The following is a 24,000-nucleotide window of genomic DNA, read 5'->3' as shown; positions in this document are numbered from 1 at the left end:
ATTTTTTGGTTTGTTGGAAAAATTTCATAATAAAATATTGGGGGAAATCTATACATTACCACTTATCACCCCACCGTAACTACAAAACCCAGTTCCTAGCATTAATCTCTGCTCATTTTTTCCCTGACTCCCGTTTTATTTTAATGTTTCAGAGGTCACTTTTTTTAGGATGATCTGTATTGTAAAGATTTTCAGATTCTCCATAGGTGGCCTCACACCCTGAAGGACAGGAAGGTGCGAGTGGGAAGTGGACCACCAGCAAGCGCGGGGCTGAGGGAGTGGCTTAGAGCACAGATTGTTCCTGAATCCCAGCTGCCTGGTTCTGGCAAGCTACCCAACCTCTTAGAACTTCCGCGTCTTCTTCTGTTAAATGAAGGTGCTAAAAACACCCCCCCTTCAGGATGGTTGTGTGATTGAACGGGTGGGGTGGCCGACTGTTCTGGTTGGGGCACGGAGAGTCCCACACCCCAGGACACCCTCCGTTTCTGGGCCACTGGGATGGATGGCCACCCTACAAGGGGCCCGGCACGTAGACGGCGTCCGCATGTGGGCCGCTCGGACATCTACACACCTCTGCCGGGTACACGCGGTCCTCCACCGTGTGCTCGGAGCCCCACTCGTTCACTGCTCCCCAGTGGAAGTGGAACTGCTTCAGGCGGTAGTGGTTTTCCAAGGGGCCACCGCTAATTCCTGAAAAATGAAACCCGTGTGTGTTAGTTTGTCTGTTCTTTGGATCGAAGCCGCATGATTTCACTGTCGACCGCTGTCTTGCTGAAATGACAAACTGGAAGGTGGGCCCCATGTCCCAGTTTCCGGGCCCACATCATGCTCACAGTAGTGATGCAGATTCCAGTGCTGCCACCAGGTGGCGGTAGGGCCCCAATCCCTCCCCGCAGCAATGAAGCAAAGAATAACCATTTGAGATGTATGCCTGTCCTATAAGATGTCCAGGCTTCCTTAACTAAGAAAAAAATATATGCCTCTTGAATGAAAAAAAGGCTTAAATCCTGTCAACAAATAATTTTATAAACTAATATGTTAAGAGCAAGATTTTAAACAAATTCTGAGCTACAACATGCTACCTTTTCCACTAACTCTGGTCTTGATGCAGCTCTAGCTCAGCCTAGTCCCGCTGTACGACCAGGTTTTATAGGAACACTCCTTCATAAGTCACTCTAAATACCTGGCGGAGCCTCCCCAAGAGCTGTTAGCCTGGTGTACTCGGGCTCAGACCTGAGCATCCGCCAAGGAGGAGTCTGGCTCCCAACTGCAGGAGAGCCATCCAGGGGCTCAGGGCCCGGGCAGGAACAGTGCATTTTAACTGTCTCCTGGGTGGCTCCGATGTACATGGCTTGGCCTGCCCCTCGCTGCACTTTGCTAATAGATTTCCATGAACAAATGCTATGGTAACTGTTGGGCATCTCACTTTTGGTTGACGTGAGCTTGTGCTACTGGGGTGGCTGGGACAAGTCTGGAAGTCATGGCAGAGCGGTGGGGTGAATTCCAGGGGCCTTGCTTGCATCAACCCCTCTACATGTCAAATACTACTGGCTAGTGGCGTTTTCTGTTTGGTCTTTACCATAAAAAGTATTTGTAGCAGGAAACACTGAACTATAAACAAGAAACAGGTTCAGCTCATGATTCTGCTCCCAATCGAGTTGTAAAGCTTCCCGCCATCTTTCTTGACTCCAAATGAGGGTGTTGGTCAAGGTCATTAGGTCTCGTCCAACCATAAAGTTCTATGGTTCATGAGGTAATCTTCTATTCTCCTTAACACACACACACACACACACACACACACACACACACACACACGAATTACATCCCTACTTTCAAAAACAGGCAGAAATATCTCTTTCTCTACCAAGTATATAAGAACATTTTCTCCTGGGCAGGTGGCTCAGTTGCCTGGAGTATCTTCCTGTTCATCAAAAGGTTGTGGGTTCAATTCCCAGTCAGGGTGCATACCTAGGTTGTGAATTAGATCTCCAGCCAGGGTGTTTCCAGGAGGCAACTGATCTCTTTCTCTCTCTCTCCCCTCCCCTCTTTTCTCCCTCAAATCAATAAAACATATCCTTGGGTGAGATAAAGAAAAACAAGACCCCACATTTCAAATCATAAAGTCTGAATCCGTCTGTGGCCAGGAGTACTGTGACATGAAGGAGGAGAGCTTCTCGGGTGGTTCAAACTGCAAGGCTTTAACGGAGATGTTCGCGGTTAGAAGTACAGGAGGGGTGATTGTTTTCCTTCGAGGGGGTGAGGATGCTCCCGCAGACTGGCCTGTGTAGTTTTATGTTGTATTTTAATTTATGGTGAGTAGTTAAATAGGTTGTGAGAAATCCCTGAGGTGCAGCAATTGGAGCTAGGATTTGAACCCAGGCCTGATGCCAAAATGTGCGCCTTTGCCCTTTAACCTTCAAAGCACAAAATGTAATCTAAGGAGTTACAGAACCATGAAGGCATGCAGAGGTCATCTTTGTGCACTTCTGCCTGGCGCCTTGTATCTGTGGTGGAAAGGGAGTTTGTAGCATTGGGCAGCCGGAGACCACATGCAACCAAAGTACATTGCTTAGTGACGGAGAGGTGAGCCTGTCACCTGACCAAACGTCCTCCAGGAGGTACCCTGGGACTGAGAGACCGAGACTGGCCATGTGCTCGCGCACGCAGAAGGTAACCGCGGGGATACAGTGCACATCTGTATCATCTTTTCCAGAACGTAAGTGCAGAAGGCAGGAGTGATGGGTGTTTCAGCTAAGGGACAAATTGAATGGGACACAAGCTGGTGAACAGTTAGAAGGCTGCGAGCTAAGTACCATCCACTCGAGTTCCCAGGGCTGGGGCCATTTCTGTCTTGCTCATCACTGTATTCTCAGCACTTAGTCCAGGATACATCCATTGGAGGCACCTGGTGGGTGAATGAGTGGGATTACTCAGCTCATTGATGGGTTAAGTCACTCAGTAAGCAGATCTGTGTGTTACAGCAGAATGCAGCCTTTCCCATGGTAGCTTGGGAACTGCCTGAGGTTCCTAGGGAATTCCACCAAACACTGTAATTATTTCAAGAGCTGGATTTGCAGCTTAGCTCTAACTTGCTGTGTGACCTTGAGCAAGTTGCTCAGCCTTTCTGAGCCCAGCCTCCCCGCCTATGAAATGAGGAGTGTTGGCAGGATAAGTGGAGATAATGGCAGGGAGGTCACTTTGTAAAGTGTTGTCAGACCACGATGATGATGATGCCAGTGACTAAATGTCATGTAGCCTTTCAGGGACGCAGCTCCTTCCTCTATTAAAAAGGAAGCACGACCTACATGGTTCCTGTGGTCCCTTCCAGCTCAAGCATCTTAGACTTCTACGTAGGCCCATAGGTCAGGTCTCCAAAAAGAAAGATACCAACTGCATGAGGCATACATTCACCGCTAGCTGGAAGCCTGCCAGACCCGCCAAAAATAACCTTTAGCAAAGTCACTCCCCACTGTTGCCGGCCACAGAGAGCCAGAACCAGAGGCCGCTGGGAGGGGCGGGGACTGTGAGCACAGAGCCTGGCTCCTTCCTCTGTAAGGTGAGGAGGTGCAGGGGTCAGGAGACTCCCAAGTTCACACTCTGAGCAGGACTGGAGCCCATGACCACACTCCACTCCCACATCAAACCGCCCCCAGGACCCTTGGCCAAAGCAGCCTCCCACCAGTCAGACTCCCGCCTGTCTGCCCCTGCTCGTCTTTGCTTTATTGCTGCGGGCAGCCTGAACATAAATGGAAGTCTGTCTTTGAAATCCCGGGGCTCTCCCACTGCAGGGAAGAATGTCCCTTTTCAGTGGGGCCTCCAGAGTATAGGTCTCCTCCCGTTCAAGCTGATTCTGGTCATTTGTACATGAACCAGGGACTAGCTGGAAACCTGGGCTGGGACCAAGCAAACCCAGAACCGACACCCCAAAAGCCTGCTGCCCCTCCCTAGCCTGTCATGTGCAAATGTAAATAAGGAGATAAGCTTTTCCAGGAGGGTAGCAAGGAGGAAGAGGTCTGGGGCGGGCAGGCGGGCTAGGCTGTAACATGGGCTGAGCTGGAGCGCCCCCATGTGGCCGATGGGTGGAGACACACCGGGATCTGCCATTTTGAGGGTTGCAGCCTCACTCTTTCAAATGCATTTCAGAAGAGAAAAAGAGGGCGTCAGGAAGCGCGTTATCAGGAACCTCAGCAGACATGGACCACAGAGAAGAATCTCACCGTAATAATGTCTCTTAACTTAAACCCGACCCGCAAAGACAGCCCACAAGCAAAGTGCCTGTGTATTTATTTAAAAACTGGGAAATCCTATTTTGTCTCCCTCTCTGTGGGAGCAGGGTCTGGAGTCAGATGCCCCGCACCATCTCTTCCAAGCGGAGTGACCTTGGTCCAGCCTCAGTTTCCCCATCTGTAATATGGGGATGACCTTAGTGCTTACTAGGAGGGACACTGCAAGAATTAAGTGATGCGGTAAATACAAAGTTCTTAGCACGATGCCTGGCAATTTGGAAGCGCTCCAAGACAAAACCCAGCAGCCATCGACATGTCTCTGCCTGGGATGAAATAGCCGATTAAAGAGGAAGGGCTCTCACTGCTCAGCGTCTCCTGTGTCCTGGGTGCTGTGCGGGCAGCGCCCGCCAGCTTGTGTACCGTCAGCACCTGAAGGCAGTGAGTGCATGCTGGAAGCTACCACCTAACGAGCCGGCATTTATCGAGCACCTGCTAGTGCTGGGCATTGCCAAAAGCGCTTCAGGTTCCCCCAGGGAACGTGGGGCCGCCTCGCAGCAGGTGCCATTAGCTCATTTTTGAGATGAGGAAACTGACTCAGGAGTCAGTCACCTGCCCCAGGTCACCCCGTGACCTCACCCCAGGCCTGCTTGAAGGTTCAGACCATCAGCTCGCGTAGCAGGGTTCAAGCCAAACTGCGGTTTTTCTGGCCAGGAAAGTTAGGAGCCCGGTTTCAGATTGCAGCCCCGGGTTTTAAAAATCTCAGCCTGACTTTTCATAGAGACAACACTGTGTCAAAAAATATCGCTTCAATAAAACATTTTAAAAAGGCAAGCCCAGTACAGAAAGGGGCCTTTAGCTTGCCAGCCCCTAGCCCCCAGGCTCTGCCATCGACAGGGTCTGTCCACAGAGAGGAGGCTGTGCATCACCGCAGACTTCTCCACGAGCAGGTGCTGTACCAGCGACTGCCAGACCCTTCAGACCCCCGAGGACAGATGACATTGGAGGATGACCCCTGCTGCCCTTGGCTGGTCCCAGACACGACCGTCTCTGTGCTTACAACAGTGGCAGCTAGTAGCCACCTGTTCGTAGTTCGGTGGTGTTCCTAGGATAAGCAGGCTTTTGCTGGGCACGGCTGTTTTAAGGCTTAAAATAAACGTAAGAGACGTTTGAGATATTCAAATTGGTCAGAACGGCAACTAACACGACATCACCGAGGAGCAGCCGGTCCTTGGTGCCACTCTGGGGTTTAACCAACATTCTGAAGCTGTAAAGTTCAAGGTCAAAGGTTTTCCGTGTGTTCTCCAGACCAGGAAGCTCTCTGTAACGCCCTCCCCCCCACTCCCCAGGCAAGTGGGAGCCACAGCAGGTACCAGCACGCTGTCAGTGTGGGGGTCACAGCCCGACCCCAGAACCCCGGAATGAGGGAATCCAGATTACTCCCTGGAGTTGAACTCGGAGATGATCACCTATCGGCTCCGGTTTAAAGTCATACGGACTTGAGCTCACAGGCCGGTCTCACACAGTGCAGCTCTGCGTGGGTTCTTTTCTCTTTCTGCGTCTCAGATCTGGCACTTTTAAAAGATAATGACACTAGCCCTAGCCGGTTTGGCTCAGTGGATAGAGCGTCGGCCTGTGGACTCAAGGGTCCCAGGTTCGATTCCGGTCAGAGGCACATGCCCAGGTTGCGGGCTTGGTCCCCAGTAGGGGGCGTGCAGGAGGCAGCTGATCAATGATTCCCTCTCATCATTGATGTTTCTATCTCTCTCTTCCTCTCCCTCTCTGAAATCAATAAAAATATATTTTTTTTTAAAAAAAGAAAAAAGATAATGACACTAGTTCATCAGAACATCAGAGGAACTAATACAGTGATGCTGACAAAACACTCCCCAGTACAGCCCCCAACACCAGCAGGTCTCAACTGGCAGCAGCACTTCCTGTTATTATTACTGGTATTATTGTTCTTATTAAAATGCTCATCACCATCATCATCAAAGCAGAGATTTTCAGTCACCTGAAACAGCCACTATTTCTCCCAAGATAGGACCTTCCCATAAAGACACTGAAGGATAAACATTATCTTAAGAGATTGTCTTTTAGAAGGGGCTCAGCCCTAACCGGTTTGGCTCAGTGGATAGAGCGTCAGCCTGCAGACTCAAGGGCCCCAGGTTCGATTCTGGTCAAGGGCATGTACCTTGGTTGCGGGCACATCCCCAGTAGGGAGTGTGCAGGAGGCAGCTGATCAATGTTTCTCTCTCATTGATGTTTCTAACTCTCTATCCCTCTCCCTTTCCCTCTGTAAAAAATCAATAAAATATATTTTTTAAAAATAGAAGGGGCTCAGCCAGCCACAGATGCATAAAAGAGGAAAAATCATTCATTCATTCATTCAACAAATATTCACTGAGCTCCTACAGTGTGCCACAGTCTATGCTGAGTACTGGGGAATCTCCAGAGAATTGTACAGATGTCATCCTGACCCCTGGGAGCTGGGAACCCAGAAAGGCAGGCAGACAGCTAGCGAGGCTGAGCAGGTCTGCATGTTGTGACAGGCACGGATTCAGTGCTTTGGGGGGACCTAAACTGGAGGGAGAGGGAGTAGGCCACCAGGATGGCACAGACGGATGGTTCAAGTGTCCGGGGAGGAGGGAGCAGGGCAAATGGGGTGGGAGGCAAAAGGGTAGGCGCTGGCAGTGGCTAAGTAGGGGAGCATTCATCAACAGACTTTGAATGTTCTGATCTTTAAAAATGGACACATCATGCGAGGTTTGCCCAAGCCATCAACTGTTTGATTCCTCAGCTCCCAGCCTGACTCTAACCTCAGCACGTAGGTAGGCGTGTGGGCTGGGCGTCCACCGTGCTGGAGCAGAGGCACTCGAGCACAGCTGGGTGCCGGAGGCTGCGTGCCCTTGCCATTGACCTTGTTTTCGATCACATTACGAGCCCTGAAGAACAGTTTCTGCGGTTGGCTCTCCTGAGTGTCACAGGAATCTACTCAGCATCTCCTTCAGAAAGGCCTTGCATTCACCTTCCAAGGCCTCCACCGGGGCTCCTTTCAAAGCTCTTTCTTGCCCCCTTTCCATTCTCGCCCACCATCTCCTTCCCCTCCTCTCCCCAGCCACACATAGCCCTCCCTCCCCTCCTCCCCCTCCTCCTCTTCTTCCTCCTCTCCCTCCTCCTTTCAACATGCCACACACAATCACGGGTTCTCTGCCTTTCAGAGCCTGGGAAGCGCAGCGGCCCGCTCAGCTCTGCACCAGCCTTGCAGGCGTGGTTGCTAGACCCGCGGGCTGCGGCTCTCCCTGAGGGCAGCAGGTGCCATGCCTGCGGCCTGAGCAGGGACTTGGGAGGATTCGGGACCCACAGGTCATGTCTTCCTCGAGGGGAGTGGGGGGTGGGGAATGGCACACTCACAGTGTCCCCTCTCCATCCAGGACTCCGTTTATCTTTCACTTCACCTTTCCACATATTTCCTCACTTGAGAGCTTGTGAGCAAGGACGGCCTCCGGGAGGGCTCTGTGACTTAGCGCATTTCCACCCACAGTGAGTGCTTAGTAAGAACTTGCCAAGAGAAAGTGGCCTGCGCTGCCGTAATGCAGGTTTACAGTTGTAGCCTCTGATACAGAACAAGTACGTTTGGTTCCTGGGTGCTTCTGTGGCAGCACCGGGGAACAGCTGCATGCCTAGTGATGGAGACGGAGAGCAGGCTTGGAACCAGTGGACCACGTGGGCGTTAACAACATGACAGGGTTTCAGAGGGTCCTCAGAGGATCGCCCATTTCCCAGTCGCTTCCTGCTCAGGGGAGCAAGCACTGTTGGCACAGACGCCCCCTACTGGGGACCAAGCCTGCAACCTGTGGCTCAGACTCGCCACATCCGTCATGTCCGTCTGGGAGCCCTCTTCAGCCTCGCTGCGCTCCAGATGTGGGGGAGCTGGGAGGACGGTGTGATCAGAGTGTGGAAGAATGCCAGGGAAGAGGAAATGACGAGTGCAGGGAGCAGTGGGGGAGGGGAGGCGAGAGGGTGGGAGAGTGGGAGGAGGAAGAGACCATCACGGGGACTGGCTGCAGGGGGCTAGGAGTGCTGTGGACTCATGGGGCCCAGAGGGCAGAGCGTTTTCCTAGGTGGGAATTATTATTCCCGTGGAGGGAGAATCACACTCCCCCCAACCTCCAAAAGGACCCATGTCCAGGACCAGTAGATAAGTAAGGTAGCAGATAAAATACATCTTCATTTTTAAATGAAGATGGGAAGTAAGTGGTTTTAGGAACCAGACTGCCAAGTTACACATTTGCAGGGAAAAATAACTGCCCGGGATGAGTGTGATCATCACAGTCTTTCATCCCAGGCAAGGCGGCGCCGCCTTCTGACCTGCAGCCACCGTCCCCTTCCTGACAGCCCGGCCTTCCCTCCCTCCCGGGACCCCTCCCCTCCCCTCTGCATCATCTTGGGACCACTAGCTCATGCCTCACTGCAGGCGCCCAGCCAGCGGAGGGGTCCCCTGGGACTTGGGTCCCTGGGACTTGGGTCCTGCATGGAGAGATGGCAAAGCAGTTCTTGCTGCTCAGTGCCAGACCCCTCTCCAGGCCCCACCTGCCTGTCGGGGGGAGCCCCAGATGCTCCCCGGCAGCCCCCTTTTGGCTACACCTGGAGATTCCCACCCGATGGAAGTGAAGTCTGCAAGCGTGGAAATCACACGGGTGTGCAGGTCACACGTTCACTCCAGGAGCAAGCACACGCTCACCCCCTGCGTGTGCGCCAGCGGCTGATTCTGCAATGGTGAACGAGGGCCCTGCCAGCCGGGATCACTTGGCAGTGGGGACAGGTATCTATTGTCGTCTAGAGGACAAAGGCTGTGATTGGCCCCACTTTTGAAATGACTTAAAATTCACTTCCATGTCAAAGGATGTTGGGCTGTGGCTTCAGTGCCTGGTGCCTTCGCTGCCGGTTACTGTCCTTGCGAGTGAGTGACCTTTCAGGAAGGCCTCTCGCAAGTCCCGGTGGAGCCTCCAGGCTCGAGGTTTCCATTTGCCCTCCATCTGCCCACTGGTAAAGCAAACACAGAGGCCTCGGTGGCCAGAGAGCCAGGCTCTGCCTTCTCCGTGCTCCCTCTAGTGCAGCCGTGGGCAAACTACGGCCCGCGGGCCGGATCGGCCCGTTTGAAATGAATAAAACTAAAAAAAAAAAAAAGACCGTACCCTTTTATGTAATGATGCTTACTTTGAATTTATATTAGTTCACACAAACACTCCATCCATGCTTTTGTTCCGGCCCTCCGGTCCAGTTTAAGAACCCATTGTGGCCCTCGAGTCAAAAAGTTTGCCCACCCCTGCTCTAGTGGCAGACAGTAAACAAGCACACAGCCAGGCTTTGCTTGACCATCTGATTTGGAAGGCACCACAGTAGGCAAAGCTATCCCTGACCTAGTGCTTGGTGCTCGGCCGTGGAGCTAAGCGCGTCACATGGGTCCTCTTCTACTCTTCCCACAGCCAACCGGAGTCAGAGCTTCAGTTCACAGAGGAGGAGACCGAGGGTCAGAGAGGGTAGGTGACATGTTCACGCCACCCAGATGGTAAGCGGAGGAACTTGGCCTCACACCCTGTCATTTTTCAACTTGAGAGTGAGCCCGTCAACCCCATGCTGTCACCTCACCCCTTGAGGAGTAGGATGAGGTACCACTTGGGTGCTAGAGGGGCAGCCCAGGACCCTGTCCCCCCAAAGAAGATGGACCTGGCAAGGAAGACAGAGGCATGGAAGCCATCTGCTGCTCTACTCGCTCCCCTCAGCTAAGGGTGGGATAGGGGACAGCAGGGCCTCCAGCGCCCTGGAGTCAGGCCCCGCACTGTCAGCAAGAACAGATGCACCGGCTTTTCCATGTGGTGGGAGGGAGGGAGGAGGTTTTGGAAACAGCCCTGGGTTTGACTATTGGATGTGGGTATCCTCTTCCAATAAGTGGAAATATTTACCTCTCTTGGGATTTGTGAGAATTAAATGCCTTGACAACTGTTCCCCAGTTAGCACGTGGAGTGGTCACGGCCAAGCAGCAGTGAGCTAGGATCTGGTTCACAGAACAGTGTCTGCTCAGCAGGGGGTCTACCGCCAGCCTTGGAACCTGGACCTTGGATACATTTTCTGCACTAACCCTGCCCATCAGGTGGAACCAGTGCTGTCATTCATCACGCGAAGATCCGAAGGATCGCTGCGCTGGCTCAAGGGGTCTTCTTTCATGTGCGAGGCGCTTAATGGGTTTGACGCAGGGGCCTCTCCCCCTTCCTGTAAAGTCCTTCAAGGCTCCACCAGCCCCTTCGTCCTGGGCCTCAGCACCACTCACATTCCTTGGAAGGAGCCCCTGCCTCCACCTCTGTTATTCATCCTCTCTGGCTGGCCTTCCTCTCCAAGCACTTGTGTCCCTCACCCGCTGGAAGCACTGCCGGAACCTTCCACGCTGACGGAAAATGTCCTTGGCCTCCCAGTTGTGTTTCGCTTTGAGTTTTTGGCTCCCGCCTGTTGGTGTTACCCAACCTAAGGGATCACATTTTATGCAGAATTACTCTACCCCGCGCGCCTTCTCCGCTCACTTCCTCCCTTGCTCGTGGAGCATTTCCTTTTAGTGCATCCAGGGTTTGTTCTCTTTTAATTGTGGGAGAATCTCATTAATCTCCATTTCTTGCTACAAAACTTTTTTTTTTTTTTTTTTTTTTTTTTTTTTTTTTTTTTTTAGTACTTTCCGTCTTTCAGCTGTGTTTTCCATTTCCTTTCCTCCCACGGCTCCCGATATCCAATAGAGGTGAACGGAGAAGACAGATCATCTGAAAAGGTGGGGGCTAGAGGCTGGAAAGGGAGCTATAGAGATGGGTGTGGGAGCCTGGGAAATTGAGTAGGAAAGAAAGAAGAGGGAAACTGCGTTTTGGAGAAAATAACAAGTAAAGTAAAACCAGATTGGCCTGTGTGGACATGAGCCACAGGGGGAATTATCCAGCTAATTTATGTGGCCGGGGAGAGACACCCAGATAATTCTTTCAGCCTGTGGCAGGGTGGGGTCCCTTTGAACCAGATTGAGAAGGTGGTGGAGGAGCCAAAATGTGGGGGTCACGGCCAGGTCAATGTAGAGGCCTGGCTTCAATAATGGGTGCAAAAGCCTTGGGCTTTGAGAGCAATGAGAAAAAGGGGTGAGCCAAGGTCAGCTCAGGGTCAAGAGCAAGGATGTCAGGCCCAGTGGAGACAGCACTGTGCCTCTCCAGCCTCACCTCACTTCTGGGAAAGCACCCCTGTGGTCCTCCACTCTGACCTCACCTTGCTCCAAGGCAGCCAATCACAGAGAATCACAGAGTCACTGTGATTGGTTTACCCAAAACGAGTGACCCATGGCAACCAGCCCTGGGGCCGATGCTGCTATTGCTGGGACAGAGACATGGGCTGTCCCTTTGTGCTGCTTTTTTGGGAGGATCTACAGGGCCACCATCCTTGCCCCATTCCAGGGGAAATGGAACCCACTAGGCCCTAGTGACAGGGGAACGCAGAGCTGAGAGGGGAATTTAAGCCAATAAGTTTTCCTCTTCTTTGCTTAAGCCAGTTTGAGTTGAGTTTCTGCCACATGCAACACAAAGGACGTCTTAACCAGTACAATGAATGCCGTGCAAAAATGAGAGCAAAAATAAGATCTGAGGCAGCAGGGACTGAAGAGAAGAAAGAACAAGAGAGTGACATGTGGGACAAGCTCATACGGGCTCCTGGGAACTGTGTGCGCCTCTTTCTAAGTCATGTCAATGACTTTGCACTAGAGCTTGAAATAGGCAGGCAGTGCAGGAGTATTTACACCACGGGAAGTGGCAGACACTACAAATTATGGCTTCTTGTCCCCCCACCTCCATCCCACAACCCACACCCCAGCAGGCCAGTTGCTAAACATTTACCAGGACTCCATCTACTCAGAAGGGCCAGGTTTACGTGGGCCTGGCTTCCCAGACAGGTCTGAGAGTCTTAAAGCATGATGCTCTTACCAGTAATCTCTCTGGGTCAAGTTAAACAGATCATTGCCAACGTTCCCCTCCACCCTGGGTGGCACAGACCCAGCCTACAGCTGAATTACATTTGAGCAAAGGTTAAAAGGACTGAGACTGGTGGTTCTCCAGCTGCCTCCCTTCTATTTCTTCTCTCTTAATCTAGTCACTTTTTGTTTGTTTACTTGTATTAGGACTCTTGAAAATAAGTGACTGAAAGATAAATCAAACTGACTGAGGCAAAAAAGAGATTGAACAGTCCAGCAGCTGGTTTGGCTCTAGGCAGATCTGCAGTTAGAGGCTCTGACAATGGCCTCCAGCCTCAATTTTTACCCATCTCTTGGCTTTGCTCTGCCATGAAGAATCACAGATGCAGCCTTACAGCTGGCCTCAGCACAACCTTAGCAGAAAGAGAGGTTCTTTTTTTAACATTTCCAAGAAAAACCCTTTGGCTCTCATTGGCTTGGCTTGAGTCACATGCCCACCCCTGAACCAATCACTGAAGTCAGAGAAAGGGTAGCTGGGACTGGCCACGCCCACTCCTATGATTCAAGCTTTGGGTAAAATTCAAGACACTGAAATTCTTGACCAAAAAGAGGCCTTGACTGTCACCTGTAATAGTCTAGTTTCCCAGCCTAAACTCTGACCCTGAACTCCAATGGGACACAGGAGCAACTAGGTTCCAAGGCACCCATGCTGTGAGACACCCAAATAAAAATACAATATAAGCCATCGGGTCCTTGGAGCACCGAGGAGATTCCCTGTTCCACCTGTCAGGAGGGTCTGGGTGTGGGCGTCTTCTTGCTGGTAGATGAGAGACAGGAGCCCAGTATGACCTCACTGCCCCCGGCCCTCCTGCTGGGGTGAGCACGCTGGGCACAGCTTGGCTGGGCTTGAGCCAGGAGCCCACCTGGACCCTGAGCTGGCTGCTGGCTCTCCTGGGGACTGACAGGACCACATTCCTCCCGTGTGCTAGCACTTTCCTCCCCTGCGTGTGGTTAGCACATCTGGCCTCATGCCTGAACCCTGTGGACATCGGCTGCAGGTTCCTTCCCCAGAGGATTCGTGCTCCTAAAATTCCCTTCTGCAGAGAGCAGAGACTCTCACTGTGCAGGTTCTGTGACCTCCTGCCGTGGATCTGAGCCGCGTGTTTCTCATCTGTCAAACGGGGAATAATATTCGTCTCACTCGGCTGTTACAAGGAATATTGAAGTTTGTGAAGCCCCTGACAAGGAGAAGGAGCCAGTCAACGACTGGCGGGGGCATTAGAACCAGCAGGACTTGGCCTTGAACCAGGACCCTCCTACTTCCCTGCCACTAGATCTTGATGAGTCACTTCCCTCTGAGCCTCCATTTCTTCTTGCATAGAACGAGGACCCCAGCACTCCCACAGTGGAGCCTGTTGTGTGTGCTGTCATAGCGGTGCTTTTTAAAGAGGGTGTTTGCTTGTCTGTACAGCATAGCTTCCCCTTCTAGAAATAGCACCTGAGCATGTGGTCTTGGTGAGGACATGGGTCAGGGTGCTGGGTTCCCCACTGACCAAGAGCTGGGTAAGTGCCAAGCTCAGCCACCAGACCTTTCCCTCTGGGAATATGAATTATTTTTTCAAATGTATCTTAACTCTGTCCATACAAAAGTCCAAAGTAACCTTCAAAGTTTTTTTATATTTTAAAACTTAAAGGAAAATAAATCTGTTTATAGATATCAGCCAGACTCATAGCTATACATAAAAATTATATAGGAGGATTATGTGCTCATCTACATCCATATCTGTTTTTCTCAGTCTTATTAGAATATGTATCACACAACTATTAACCAAGCAAAAGTTCAGGAACTATTATTCTTTATTTAATCTTTTCAAGTGGCTGCATAAAATGTTTAAAATTAATACAAACCATATTCCTGAAAAGCCCATTTTAGTTGCTCCTTGGGAATTTGAACTTGGAACAGACCAGCAAGGGCAGAAAAACAGTTGGTGTGCTAAGTAAATACATGCAGAACCCCTGCTCCCGGCGCCCTGAGCTGGCCTGGTTCCTGTGCTTTCCAAGATCTGTGTATCCACCTCCCTCCTCTTCTTCCAGCCAGGCCTAGCCTTCCGAGCAGTTCCTCTTTGCTTATGTTGGCCAGAGTTAGGGTTCTCATTCCTGGCCTTTGGGGAGTCGCACCTGAGAAGTGCCCCCGAGGGTTGGATTTATAACAGAGAGAGGATCCAAGCAAAATCTACAAAGGGAAAAGGTGCCCCCGGCGATGACTGGAGACCAGGCGCCAGCTTCCAGTGTCCTCTCTGGTGGAGCCACAGGGACGCGCTGACCCCCCAGCAATGAGCTGTGACAACACAGGCGGAGTGTTGTCTACCAGGGATGCCCACGGGAGACTTGGTGCCCAAGGTTTGCACTGGGGGCTGGTCACAGGGGCACCCTCTACCTGGCAAATACTCTCCGCTCCCAGAAAGAACACGGTTGTGCGGCATAAACGAGCTTACAATCCTAACGAGTTCGGAGGTAGGAGGAGCAGCCCCAGCCTGACGGAGTAGCCATCCCTAACTCCCCCCTGGCCAGGATTTAATGAGCTGGTTCATGGAGCGCAGGGCCCCAGAAAGGGACGGTGGCTTTGGGGGCTTCTATCCCGCCACCCTGCCCACCTGCCCCTCAGCCCTGCATCATCCCACAACCTCCACCCCGTCGCGCCCCCGCCCCGCTCCCTTCCTCCTGGCAGCTGGGTGTTCATTTAAAACCTCAGCCAGCTCAGTGTCTGCTGGCCACCCGTCTCCCCTGAGTAAGAACCAGCGAGGTGACCAGGCTCCAGACGCCATTCCCTCCTCCTCTCCTTCCAAGCCCCCTCCTCGGCCCTTCTCTGGTTTCCTCTCTGATGGGCCATATATTTGTGTTTCTTCCTCCCCAATCCCTGGAATGTAACCCAGAAGGAAGAGACTTAACTTCGTTCATAGTTTTGTCCCCAGCAGAACCGTGTGATTGGCATTATAATCTGTAACATAAGCATCCCTGTCCCCGCAGAGAGCCATCGAGAATTCATCCTGTTTCTGCCGCCACCGTGCTGTTCCTTGTCCCCAGACTTCATACTTAAGGCTCTCAGGCCCTTCTCTGCTAAGTCCCTGACCCTGCTCTTAGGATGTGACAGGAGAAGAGAAAAGCCTCAAATCCCACTCCAGGCTCACCTGCGCCCTCGATGGCGTCGTCAAATTCCACCTGGAAGAGGTAGCCGGTGTTCCAGGCGTAGCGGCAGGCCGCGGCGTCATAGGAGACCCGGAGAGGGGGCAGCCCGGGGTCATAAACACTGTCCCTCCAGCGGATGTTGATGGGGGACTGCCGGGAGCCCCCAGGCTTGGAGGCTGGGCCCTTCCAAAGGGGGTGCACTGGGGACAGAGAGGGAGAGAAGGAGATCCTGATGCTGCACTGGCCTCACTGAGCCTGTTTGTGCTGATAATTAACTTTGTGTTAAAGTTTTTACCATTATGAAGGGGGAAAGACACATTTGTGACCAAATGAGCCACTTGAGTTATTGGGTATGTTATTTACCTTCTCCCTGTTGACACCCCCCCCCACCCCCCACACACAGCCTCATCTGTAAGAACAAGAATAATCCTATATAGTAAAAGCCTAATATGCTGTGTCCGGTCAACCGGTTGGCCATTCAACCAAAGTGTAATCCTATCTAATAAAAGACAAAAAGGGTAATTGACCGTGCCTTCGCTATGCTTCCCATTTGGCTAATCAAGGCGATATGCAAATTAGCTGCCAAGAAAGATGGCAGTTAACCGCCAACAAAGATGGCAGTTATTTTGCATACGCAGGCGCCAAGCGACGGAGCGAAGCCAGCTGGCCCCGGGCAGGAGCAGAGAGCGAAGGCCAGCATGGCGAGCGAAGAGCAAAGAGGGAAGCCCGCCGCACCCGCCTCCACCACGCCCCCGGGGCCTGCACAGCGAGTGAATCTGGGTGAGAAGTTAATTCTGTGGCTTGGTGTCCTGGCTCTCCTGGGGCCAGGGGTGGGCAAAACGGGAATCCCTGCTCTGAGAGTTCAGGGTCATGGGGAGCACACTGCCCCCTGGTGGAGCACACGAGTGGTGCCGGTGGCAGGGACCCTCTCAGACCAAATGCTGGTCAGAGACCAGGGTGGCTGGTGGGGTTGGAGAGTCCCCCTGATGCGGACACTCTGCCATGCCCCTGGGGCCCGCGCGCAGTGAGTGAGGAGGTAAGCCCCTCTCCTGCCGTGCCAGCCTCCGCCATGCCAGCAGCCAGGGGAAGGGGCCCCCGAGGGGCCCCAGACTGCGAGAGGGCACAGGCCAGGCTGAGGGGCCCACCCAAGTGCACAAATTTTGGTGCACCGGGCCTCTAGTATGCTAATGATATGCTAAGGATGCTCAACTGCTCGCTATGACGTGCACTGACCACCAGGGGGCAGATGCTTTGACTGTTAGGTTAGCTTGCTGCTGGGGTCTGGCAGATCAGGACTGAGTGAGATGGAGCCCTCCAGCGGTCCCTCCCGGCTGGCCAACCTCCCGCGTCCCTCCCTAGCCCCAATCGTGCACCGGTGGGGTCCCTCAGCCTGGCCTGCACCCTCTTGCAATCCAGGCTGAGGGACCACGCCCCCCACGGAGTGCACAAATTCCGTGCACCAGGCCTCTAGTAGTATATAATAACAGCAGGTTGTGGAATCCATGTTAGCTCCCACTCTGCCCAGTGCCCTAAAGCAATAACTGGCTGGGCTGAGAGAGAGCGCGGCCTGGGCGCCCTGCAGCTGTCCAGCGCTCTGCCTCTCCAGTTCCTGATGATGAAAGGATGACACAGATTCAGAGCCCGATAATCGGCCTCGCCTTTGTCTGGTGTCCTTTGTTCAGCCTCCTTCTGCTCTAACCCAGATCTGTACCCGGAGTGCCTGGTCTTCCATTGTCTGTTCTCTCCCAAACCCCTCTGAGCTGCATAAACCATGATTGTGTCTGATGGGAAGCGACATTTAACACACACTGCCATGCACTGTCATGTTCACACCCATCCTCCCTAAGGGAAAACGGGGATTTACACGGCTGCACAACCCTTAGCATGGACAGACACGGGAACAGCTAAGTGCCACAGAGGCAGCCTCCCCTGACCGGGGACTCAGCTGCCCCCCGCACAGAGATGCAAGGTGCAGAAGAGTGGGGGTCTTTAGGGTGCATTTGTGACATTTCATGAAGGCTGAAGGGGCCGCCAATGATGAAGCCTCAGCATTGCACACCGTCCCTGCCACCGAGGGAAAGGTGTTGCCCATCACAGCCTGCAAAGGAGTGACGCCGCTTAAACCGTTCAGTAAGTGTTCACAGAGCTCCTCCCGTGGGTCCCAGGTTGGCCCAAGTGCAGGAAGGATGAGAGGCACATTGAACAAATCCGGACGACCCAGCCTGTAGCCCAGCCCAGCCAGGGTGAGCCGAACCCAAGCCCTGCAGACAAATGAGCAAGAACGGCTTGTTAAATGTTTGAGAGCACGCACTGGTGTGCTGCTGCAGCTTAGGGACCAGCTCAGCGGGGAGAAGCTCTGAGGTGGAAGGTTTGTTGGTTACCACGGGGATACTCCCTCCAGGGCCGACTTTAAGCTACCAACATGAAAGGCACTGATCACAGACTTCAGAAGAGATGCCCGCTGCTGGCAAAAGGTAGCTTACACACACACTGAAACATGGTCTGAGCACACTTCATTGAAATGGTCCCTAAAATTATTTCTGAACATTTCATAACTCTGACTCTCTTGGGACCACATCACCAGTGATTCTCAATCATTTTTAGTAGCAAGTGTTCTTTTCCCCACAAATGAGATGTTTTGCCAAATCCCAATAAACAAAACAGTGAAGAGAACCCCTGGGATTCCCCCACCAGCAGTTTGAGAACTACAGCATAAATACAGCATAAACCGATTTAGGCACTAGATACAGTTACTTTGTTATTCTGTCCTGCACACGTGTGAAAGATGTGGGAGAGTATGGTTTGTAAGAATTAAAAATTGAACACCATCAATGTCTCCCAACAGGGTAATGGCTAAATACAGGGACATGCGTATGATGGCCCATGACGATAATAACAGTGCTCAGAGAGTTCTCATAAGATGGCAAGCACTGGTCCAAGCCTTTCTTTTCTTCTTTCTTTTCTTTTCTTTTCTTTTCTTTTCTTTTCTTTTCTTTTCTTTTCTTTTCTTTCTTTTAATATATTTTTATTGATTTCAGAGAGGAAGGGAGCGGAAGAGAGAGATAGAAACATCAATGATGAGAGAGAATCATCCATCAGCTGCCTCCGGCATGCCCCCTACTGGGGATTGAGCCTGCAACACGGGCATGTGCCCTGACCGGAATCAAACCGTGACCTCCTGGGACCTGGGTTGATGCTCAACCACTGAGCCACACCCACCGGGCTTATTACTCACCTTTTACAGGTGAGAAAACTGAGGCTCTGAAAGGGTAAGAAACTTGCCGAGGGGCAGGCATCGACAAAGTGGTGAGGCCAAGATTCCATCCACGTGGGCTGTGCTCTTAATGGTTAAACTAAGCACTCAGAGAGGACAGTTACTGAGAGACAGTGTGGAGATGTGTACAGCTAAGAAAGAAAACCTAAATGCAGATAAGCATGCACAGTGCAGTACTTTTTGCTTTATGGAAAGTTTTGTGATGCGTGGATAGGTCTCTGTGCATGGGGAAAGCGTCAGGCAGCTGCACTGCAAAGCACTCTGGGAATTGGGGCGGAGGGGGACCTGCGGGAGGGTCTTCTCTGTGAGTGAATATGCTGCTTGTGGTTTGAAATCTCAGGTAAGTCTGGGGTGGGGCCTGAGGTTCCTCATTTCTCGCAAGCTCCCCAGTGGTGCTGCGGCGGCTGGTCTGGGCACCCCACTCTGAGTGGGGGTCACTGAACTGGGGCTGGCGGGGGACCAGGCTTCCATCCCAGCCCCTGCTGGTGCGGGCTTGAAGTGCATCCTGGTGACTTTGGTTTGCATCTCTGTGCCACCCTCGTCCTGGAGGACTCCGTGGGTCCCTGCGCTCAGAGGCCTATAGCAGCTCCTGAGCACCATAGTCCTCTTAAAGCGTGAGCCCTGGCTTACCCCAGGCGTGTGGTCCAGCACGGCCCAGGCTCCTGCCCCGCTTCACGGCCCGAGTCCTGGCCTGGCAGAACCCCAGTGGAGCCTGGAGTGCTCCTCTAAAATGCCCTGTGGTTTCGAGACAGAGTTCAGCATCGTCCTCAGGGGTGGACCCACAGACTCATGGGAAAGAGCTAGCAGTGCTCACTGAGAGCCTGGGTGTGCCGGGCTTTCCACGCACCATTTCATCTCGGTGCAGCCCCGTGCGACACCGAGTCATCCCATTGTATAGATGAGGACACGGAGGCGGGGGGGGGGGGCGTGAAGCCACCGCCCAGGTCCCCCTGCAGACAGGTGTCTCCCATGCCTGGCCCCAGGAGCGACTGGCCCTGAGGCCCAGGCTCTGGGAACTACCCAGTCCTGGGAAGTGTGGACTATCTACGTCAGAAGCCATCTTATCAGCCTCCAGCGCACGCCCTTTGTCTGACAGAGGGAGAGTCTGAGACCCAGAAAGGGGAAAGGATGCGTCCAAGTTCACAGAGCATTAAGCACGCAAATGCCCGAGTGAGGCGGACAGAACGGGCAGTCCATGGACAGGGTGGCTGGGTGTACTTACTGCCTGTTTGCCGAGAACGTTCTCTGCTGGGGAGATTTGGAACTCTGATAACTGGCTCATTTGGTCCTTCGGGGCTGGATGTTTTGTAATAACAGCTTGTCTTGGGGAAGGGGTGCCTGTCTTGTTCCAAGCCTCTGGCCCTCCCAACCCCCACCCCCACCCCCACCCCAGGTGAATCAGGTTAAAGAACTCGTCTAAGGTCCCCACATGAAAAGAGAGCAGAAATCTGAACCCAAGCCTTCTGACTCCAGGCTGCCTTCATTTTGAAAGACACCCTAAAGTTAGCTAAACGTCTAATTGCATTTGGGGAAACTGGAGGATTCTAAGAAATTCTACTTACAAGCGTTATTCCTCCTCTGCGCACAGGGCACCTGGGAGCACAGTCGCTCAGGCCTCAGCCGATGGCTTCGTAGAGCCCCCCACACCTGCTTGGCCAAGATGGAGAAGCCTGAGGTCTTCGCATGGTTCCTGCCCAGCATCGGTGTCCTGAGCATCTTGGGTCTGTCCCCGCGGGGCCCAATAAAGAGAGGGTCTTTCCTGCTATCCTCGCTTTGGCTGGGAAACCGGTGGAGTGGATTGGACCCACTTCTTATTGTAAAAACTCACCCAAACCATGAGCCCTGGTAGTTAAATTTCAACCCAGGCCCGCCCTGGCTTCTGGGATGACACTTGGTTTGGCTTAGGGGTGGGTGCACTGGGACAAGTGGCCTTCACTGCGGCCAGGCCCCTGGGGTCACTGTGCTTTGATCTGGTAAACAGTGAGGTGAGCGGGACAGGGAGGCAGGCCTGCTGTGAGCCCGGGGAGCAGGTGAGGGCACATGGGGAGGGCGAAGTCCCTGCTCTTGGCGTCGACCTCTAACCTAGAGTGAGCAGCTCTCCGGCCTCGGGCCGCTCCAGACCAGGCACAAAGCCATGCTGTGTGTATGTACAGGGAACAATAGGTTCAAAAGTGCAGGGATGGGACGCAAAGCTGCGGGTGGGTGGGGCAGGTAAGCACGTGACTCTCTGCCTGGGACTCCTGGGAAAGCAGCCAGTCCCCTTCTGCATAAAACAGACTTGATTTAATACAAATGTGTTCTGCCCAAGTCAGCTGCCCTGGTTAGCCCAGGACTCCCGGGCTGCGGTGCCCCTTTCATGCACAAACTGTCCACATTTGGACAAAGTACTAGATGGTCCCCCTCATTATTCAACTTGTAATATTTGCACGCGCCAGATACAAACAAACTTACTTTGGACTACATGGCATTTACTTCCCACTTTTACCCGTGAAATGATGACTACAGGGCTGGAGAAGTTTGTACCTTTTTGGTGTGTGTGGGTGTTAAACTTAGAAACTTCAAGGGGACAAGGAATATCACAACTTATCCCAGGGTCTCAGGTCTGAAAGACCCCGCGGAACGAGTTCTGAACCTTGCGTCCACTTTGGGCTCCAGGGACCCAAGGATCCCGTGACACGCATGGTTGGTCTACAGCTTTCGCCCAATTCTCTGACGGACCCGTGGTTCATTGCCTTTGTTGCAATCAACAAAAAACAACTCTGGAATATAGGGTGTCCCTCAAAAATGTCTACATGTATTTTAAATAATTATAAAGGCAAGGTTCATTAAAATACATTTCATTTTCAAAATTGAGCTATCAGCTGAAGTGTGTATACATTTTGGGGGGACACCCGGTCTTTGCTTAGATTCCTAGAGTCACTTTAGAAGTGTAGCTACCCCAGGTAGCTTCATGCATTCATTCATTCATTCACTCACTTCTGCCTCTGTTTCCTCATCTGTAAAGTGAGGAAATAAAACTCTGTTGGGTTGTGTGAGGGTTTAATGGATTATATGCGTAAAGTGCTTAGAATGGTCCTGCTGCCAGTACCACATGCTGAGCGCCATGCAGGCCCGGATGAGTGCAGGCTTCCCGGCATGAGCAAGCGGTCAGCGGACACTCACAGGGCCTCTCTGCTCTCAAGGGCATGTCCTCGGCCATCCAGGCTGCCCTGCCACCTTCAGCCGCCCATTTTAGGTAGATTACATCCCTGGCCAGCCCTGCGGGTCTGTGTCTACCTATTTTCCTCGGAGCCCCATGGCAGGGCTCTGCTTTGCTTAGAAAATATCATCAGCCCATCTCAACCTGCACATCCCTCACAGCTGACTCCTACGTCACTTCAACTGTTAGCGCTAGAAACCGAAACCTCTGCCACTAAAAATACATAAATGCCATCTATCCTACAAGCAGTTCAAAGGTCAAAAGTAAAAATCTCTCTTTCCCAGACTGAACTGCTGATTGCAGGGTCTTGTGGCTCTTTCTGGAAATTTCCATCATATTTAAGCTTACACGGTCATGTGCTGCTTAACAACAGAGATGTCTTCTGAGAAATGGGTCGTTGGGTGCTTTCATCGTTGTGCAAGCATCGCAGAGGGCACTGACCCACGCCCAGGTGGCAGGCCTGCCGTGGCTGTATGTGCTGTGCGTCTACACCACAGGGCGTCTGTTTGCGCCAGCAGCACCACAAACACTGAGGAATTGTAGTGTGCGCCCTGACAATGGCTTTTCTTTTTTGTGATGCAAGTGTCGGAGTGAAGCTTTGACGGCCCTGGCATTCATTTCAAAGAGGCATCCACTTCAAAGACGGCTACTTCCAGTAACTAGGACACCAGCCACACGCTGGCTGACGAGCCTGGCACCCGCACTGAGGCACCTTGTTTAGAGATCTTGGTTGATTTAATAATTGGCCCTTTGGGCCACTTGTTTTTTTCTCTTCCCACACTTCACCTTCTTAATCTTTTATTTTAAATTCACCAATAAAATGTGAGCCCATGAAACCCCAGGCCTCCACGCTCAACCCCAACAAAGGAGAACTCCAGGGCCCTGCTCTCTCTGCACCAGGGGCCTTGCTGGGTGCCCCCTGGTGTGAGTAATAAACTTTTCCCTCCAAGAAGCCTAATGGTTATCACTGAAGGGCATCTTGCTATCATAATAAGAACCACCAGGGTCAGCCAGTCGACACATTAGTTTAGAAAGAGGAGCTGTCCGAGAGAAAGTGACACAGAGAGACAATGACATTGCTCAGCCAAGCAATTCCTATTCCTGTATCCTGAACTCCACTTCCAAACTTTTCATTTATGTGAATCCTGAAGTTCCTTTTATTAAGCTTGTTATTTTTTTCTCTACATTCCAAAGGGCCCTAACCTAGTAGATAGTTCACGTTTTATCTTACAGATGAAGGGACCCAAGCTGACGTGCACGGTCTAAGGCAGTGGTGGCGAACCTATGACACGCGTGTCAGAGGTAACACGCGAACTCATTTTTTTGGTTGACTTTTCTTTGTTAAATGGCATTTAAATATATAAAATAAATATCAAAAATACACATCTTTGTTTTACTATGGCTGCAAATATCAAAAAATTTCTATATGTGACACGGCACCAGAGTTAAGTTAGGGTTTTTCAAAATGCTGGCACGCCGAGCTCAAAAGGTTCGCCATCACTGGGCTAAGTCCTCCCTGGCTAGAAAGTGGCCCAGGCAGGACTCAAGTTCGTGGCCTCGAGCTCATTGTCTCTTTGAGCCCGACCACATGGCTGTGGTTGCTTCCACGGGCACACACGTAAGGTGTACAATCAGTGCACGTTGTTCTGTAGGCAGTGGCCAATCATCTATTCTAACCTATCACCTGGTGCTAGAGTTTCAGTTGGACTATAAAGTGTGTGTTGAAGCCTTTGCCCCAATTATCAATTGCTGCTTAACACACCACCCCCAAACTTAGTGGCTAAAAACAACACGTGTAATGTGGGCAGGGCTCACTGGAAACAGCCCGTCGCTGGTCCAGGAGGCACCGGCTGAGGTGGCTCATCTGGGGCTGGAGGACCCACCGCCAGGATGGCGCGCTCACACGGCTGGCGAGGCGGTGCCGGCTGGCGGGCGGCTCCTCGCCATGTGGGCCTCTGAGCCAGGAAGTCAGCTTTTACTCACCAAAACATTTAGGAAGTCAAGCAGTTTCTTCAATAAGTTAAACTCAGAGTTACCATGTGACCCAGCAATTTTATTCGTAGGCGTATACGCAAGAGAAATGAGAACATACATCCACACAAACACGTGTACACAAATGTTCATAGCAGCT

At 52.2% G+C, this 24,000-nt stretch overlaps 1 protein-coding gene across 2 annotated transcripts in view; it reads right to left on the bottom strand.

The window, feature by feature from the left end:
• The window catches only part of CA5A (carbonic anhydrase 5A), a 30,760-nt gene extending 10,249 nt beyond the window's left edge, over nt 1-20,511 (bottom strand). Inside the window, exons 1-3 of one of the 2 annotated variants that reach the window (XM_036346814.1) lie at nt 20,233-20,511; nt 15,399-15,596; nt 572-690 (exon numbers count right to left, since the gene is read on the bottom strand). In XM_036346814.1, coding sequence (XP_036202707.1) covers nt 572-690; nt 15,399-15,596; nt 20,233-20,386 — 471 coding nt within the window. In that variant the 5' untranslated portion in view covers nt 20,387-20,511. The remainder of the gene's footprint in view (nt 1-571; nt 691-15,398; nt 15,597-20,232) is intronic. The other variant, XM_036346813.1, reaches the window with a different exon arrangement.
• Between the last annotated feature and the right edge of the window lie 3,489 nt (nt 20,512-24,000).

The sequence above is a fragment of the Myotis myotis genome, unplaced genomic scaffold (assembly GCF_014108235.1).
Source record: "Myotis myotis isolate mMyoMyo1 unplaced genomic scaffold, mMyoMyo1.p scaffold_m19_p_19, whole genome shotgun sequence".
In the NCBI taxonomy this organism is placed as follows: domain Eukaryota; kingdom Metazoa; phylum Chordata; class Mammalia; order Chiroptera; family Vespertilionidae; genus Myotis; species Myotis myotis.
The sequence above is the reverse complement of the archived record's forward strand: the minus strand, read 5'-3'. Positions and strand labels throughout refer to the sequence as shown.